Below are 4796 nucleotides of genomic sequence, written 5' to 3'. Positions count from 1 at the left end.
ACACACACACACAGTGCTGGGATTATACCCATGCACCACTGCACCCAACACACACACACACACACACATACACACAGTGCTGGGATTACACCCATGCACCACTGCACCCAACATTTTTTTAAGTTCTGGGATGCTGAGCTCAAATGCTCATGCTTACGTGGCATGAACTTTCACTGAGCCATTTCCCCTGCCTCTCCGTAGAGTCTACGATGCTGTGTTTGTCTGGTTCTGTTTGGTTTTACCCAGGAGCTCCTGAAGCCCAGGCGCACGCCCTATGTGCTTTTCTCTGCTTGTGACCTGAAGGGCAAGGCTGAGAACACTGGGAGTGTGTGTGCGCGTGTGTGAGTCCACCCTCGTGCTTTCCCCTTCTACCTCCCAGAGTCCTCTCCCTCTTGCAAAGGCCTGACTCAGAACACTGCCCCAGAAGAAGTGTTTCCTAAACCCTAAACCCTAAACCCTGGGAAGACTTGGTAGGGCCCTGGAATGACAGTGGGCCCCCTCCCCGCCCCATCCCCTTTGGTTGCTAACTCACAACACGGTCAGTGGCTATGATGTTCCCACCTCTAAGAACTGTACCAGGCCAGGAATTCTTCAAGCCCTCATCCGTGTAACACCATCTGCCCCCAGGCCAACAAGTGCCTGGCACACAAAGGTGGATGTTAAGTGAACTTCACAAGGTAATGGAGAAGGCCCAGAGAGTATATAGCTTTTGCCCTCACCCACACAGCTGCTCATGGAGCAGAGCAGCATTGAGGTGTCCAGTCGCACAGGCCTGGTTAGGCTCTCAGCTCCCTACTGCTGGCAGAGAAATCAGGTTACTTCGTTGCTCTCTACCTCTGTTTCTTTGCCTCTAAAACATGGATAATAAAGGTTGATGGAACTCTGTGGTGTTCAGTGAGATCATGTACTAGGGCCCCAGTGGAGTACAGACTACACACTGAGTGCTCCTGAATGACATGCTTTCTCCCATACAGTGATCCTCCAGCTTGATCTGCGGAGAAGCTGGAGATCCAGTTCAGGTGTTGTAACACACACACAGCGCCCCGTGGGCCTCCAGCACTCCATAAGGTGGCTGTGGTGATGCACAGCTGTAATCGCAGCACTTGTGATGCACAGAGAGAAGGATGAAAACTTCAAGGGTATCTTTGGAAATGTAGCTGGTTTGAGGTTAGCCGGTGATATGCAACACTGTCCTAAATCTTGTTTTTGAAGTTGCTGGAAACCTAACTAGCATACTAAAGATATGCACGTGTACTTAAACACACACACACACACACACACACACACGCCCTGAATTCTGCTTGATGGAACTCTGACAGCCTGCTCTGTCCCTAAGTGCACAGACTTTCAGTGTAGAAAAGCAAATGAAAATACTGCTGGTGTCTTTAGCCAAAAGATTTCTAAGACTGAGCCTGGGTAGCTAATGGTTTTCTCTGAAACCTCTTCTTGTGTTTTGTTTCACTAAGGGTACCTTAGAAAGTCCGGGGAGGCTGCTGTATTAACAGCTTCTGGTAGGGGTTACAATGGGGCAGGCAGCAAGGGGCATCAGGATTTCCTGCCCCACCAGGAACAGTGGATCAAGACGATGGAAACATAAAAACATACTTGAGTTCGGAGCCTGAAAGGTCAACCCATGTATATAGGGTTTGAGATCCAAGGAGACCACTTCAAGGTCACAGGGCCACAATTAGAGGCTTCTGTGGTTTCAACAAACGATCACTGTAATCTGAGACCACGATGAATAAAATAACCATGAAGTGGAAGACACTGTAAAAAAAAAAAACCTTTTAACTGAATCCACTGCCAGAGATGGAGCAAGAACTTACTGAAGCAATTCTTAAACCTCTGTCTCTCTGGGTATGGTGCTTTATGGTCAGAAAGAATCTAAGAACAGTGAAGATAACCACTCAGCCCCAGTGCGGAAGGAGGGAGAGTGATCTGTCCCAGTGCTCATTCAAAACAAAACGGGTTACTAGTTCGATGGGATGAACGGAGCACTGACGAACTCAGAGCAAGAGGGCATCACTGCCAAACCTTTACAAAGCTTCCTCCTCCTTTACTTTCAAAACAAGCGGGCATCTTAACAGAAAGCCGAAGGATTTTTCAAAAAACACTTCTGCTCTTGGAATTAAAGAGTTCTCTCTCCCAAATGTTCGTCCATGTCGATTCTCAAGGGATTATTTAACTCTAAACTTTGATGTGGACCTAAGCAGAAAATACATCAAGGAGGGAAACCCTTCAAGGTGCAGTCAGTCTGTGTAAGTGGGAGGGCTTTCCCCGGAGAGCTAAATGATCAGCTTCCAACGCCGGGCTCTTTACAATCACTTTGCAAGACGCCTGGCCTCCTTCAAAGGGTTAAAAAAGAAAGAAAAGACATGAAAAGAAAACTCTAACGGGTGGACTGAGACGCCATTCTTCCCAGGGGACACTCTCTTGGGGCTCCTGGGCCGAGGCTTTGTGCGCCCCTTGCCCGCGCCCCCGCCCTTCCTCCCACAGGGGCTGCTTCTCCAAGGTTCCTGAGGCCACCTGCTCTTCGGAAGAAGGAAAAAAAAAAAAAAAACAGGATAGTGTGAACGCTATCGCAGTGCGCGCCCCTTCCCAGAGGGAGGAGGGGGAGGTGTTCCCGGAAAGCGTGCTTTGTCGCGAGGGTCGCCCAGCCGCCCACAGTGCCAGGGAGGCCCAACAGAGCTTCTGACCCCCGGCATATTTCAGGGCTCTCTTCAAGAAAACTGGGTCCCGCAGTCCCCAGGGTTCTTTCCCCGCCTGGCTCGGGTCCAGGCAGGGTACCCAGGCCGATCGCCCCGGCGTCCGAGCTGCACCCCGCCCACCAGGCCGAGCTAACGGAGAGGCCACGGAGATCCCAATGCAACCCGCCTCCGGCCGGCATGGCACCTGCTGGGCCCCGTTCGCCCAAAGATCTGCACTGGGGCATAGAGCTGTCCTTCCCGCCAGCCAGAGAGAGTCGTGCTCCAGTTTCTGGGTGCTCCGGGCCCCTCTGCCTAAGCCTCAGGGGCATCTGCCCTTGGGCGCGTGTCCCCCGGGCCTCGGCCAGTTCAGCCCGTCTGCAGCGCCCCCACCTAGACAGGCACGGCTGCAGGGGGTGCGCCTCCAGCCCCCTACCTATCCGGCGGGCTCTTACCTTGTGCGGCGCCCGCAGCAGCCGATGGACCCCGGCCAACTGGGTGCCCAGAGCCAGGTCCTCGCGGAATGTGAACAGCGGTGGCCGGCTTGGCTCTGGGAAGTTGGTGCTGTTGAACGGATCGGTGTCGTCCAAGAACTGCACGCGACAAGCCAGCGTGGCCATGATGCATCCCTGCCCCGTGGGGCGTGGGCCCCGGGGTCAGCGGGCCGCGCAGGCCAGGGCGCCGGGTCTGTGTGGAGGAGGAGAAGCTGCCGCCACTGCCGCCGCTAGCAGGCTCGCGGGCTCGCAGGCTACGGCGCGCCCGGCTGCAGCCCGGACTCCGGCCACGGGGGGCGGGGCGGGGGCGGGGCTGCGCCCCCTCTCCTCCCGCTCCCGCTCGGGCTCCTCCCCTGCTCGGTTTACTGGGCACGGGACCGGGCTTCCCCGACCTTTGCGACCGCTGCAGGGACAGGGAATGAGAGAGCCACTTGCGCTGCGTCGGCAGCCCTGAGCCTAGCAGCAAGCTACGCGCAGGAACGCCCCTGCGCAGAGCTCTCTGCACGTGTGCCTGCCACCCAGGTTCCAGATGCATCAGCCTTGGAGCGCTAGCACTAGACTGGGGACAGGGCAGTCCTCTGACTACGTTCCCCCTGGGACAGGGAACAGCATAACCCTTCTCAGATGAAGGCGACAGAGCCGGTCTCCCTGATGCTGGGCACTCAGACTAGGGAGCAAAGCTCTCTGCAGGCCTGTGACTGGGAGATAACGATCCCAAGCCCTGGCAAGGACTCCAAGGAGGTTTGTGCCGGAGAGAAAAGCAGCTAAGTACGAGAATAGGGGGCCGACCTAAGAATCCCAGCAGCATTTCTTGCGCCCAAGAGCGCCTGCATTGATAATTGGTAGACTGCAAGGAGAGGCTCCACGACCCAAGACCAGACCCGGGTAGCTGCTTGAGAATTACAGTTGAGAATTACAGTTGAACATGTCCATCATCACCATCCCTCTCCTCAGTAAGGTCTCCGGAAGCTCTAACTTGACCTTCTGTGACAGAGGAAAAAAGGATGCTTCTGGTCAGATCCCGGAATGGTGAAGATGCTGAGAAGAACCGAGGTCGGGAATGGGGTCTCCCTCAAAACAGGGACTTGGCTTGTAGCTTGACAGCCTGCCTTCTTCCTCCAGGCTGGAGTGACAATACCACGCAGCACATACCGGTTCTCCTTGCTGCTCACGGGCGACCCCTTACGTTTCCAAAGAGAACTCGCCATCTTTTCCATTCCCAGGCCACATTCCTGATGATACCTAATCCCTCTCAGTCACCCTAATAATCAATATCCAGTCATTCTTCACACCCAACATGGCTCCATGTTGCGTCTCTCTCCCTTTTCTCTGGTTTCAAGAGAAAAGAAACCCTTGCCCTTCACTTGGCTCACTCGCATCTTTCGCAAGCCTTCTCTGTGGATTACCCACCACAAGTATGTGTGTGCGTCCTCCTGTCTCAATGTAGGGCCTTATCCTGAAGATCTCCTTTGTGGTCCTTTTACACAGCCTCTGATTCCTTCTTCTCTTGTCCTAGTCTGTTTGGACTTGAAGGGGGACTAGTTTTGAGACAGAATTTTAGCTGGACATGGTACACACCTTTTAATACTTTTACTACTCAGGAGGCAGAGGGAGGCAA

At 54.3% G+C, this 4796-nt stretch overlaps 1 protein-coding gene across 5 annotated transcripts in view; it reads right to left on the bottom strand.

The window, feature by feature from the left end:
- Positions 1 to 4303, bottom strand: part of Fhod3 (formin homology 2 domain containing 3) — a 421283-nt gene extending 416980 nt beyond the window's left edge. For 2 of the 5 annotated variants that reach the window (XM_031365152.1, XM_031365155.1), the window contains exon 1: positions 3140 to 4303. In XM_031365152.1, the coding sequence (XP_031221012.1) occupies positions 3140 to 3304 (165 nt within the window). In that variant the 5' untranslated portion in view covers positions 3305 to 4303. The remainder of the gene's footprint in view (positions 1 to 3139) is intronic. The other 3 variants (XM_031365151.1, XM_031365153.1, XM_031365154.1) reach the window with 3 other exon arrangements.
- Positions 4304 to 4796: the final 493 nt, after the last annotated feature.

This window comes from Mastomys coucha, unplaced genomic scaffold (assembly GCF_008632895.1).
Source record: "Mastomys coucha isolate ucsf_1 unplaced genomic scaffold, UCSF_Mcou_1 pScaffold13, whole genome shotgun sequence".
Classification (NCBI taxonomy): domain Eukaryota; kingdom Metazoa; phylum Chordata; class Mammalia; order Rodentia; family Muridae; genus Mastomys; species Mastomys coucha.
Note: the sequence above shows the minus strand (reverse complement) of the source record. Positions and strands in the feature narration are given on the sequence as shown.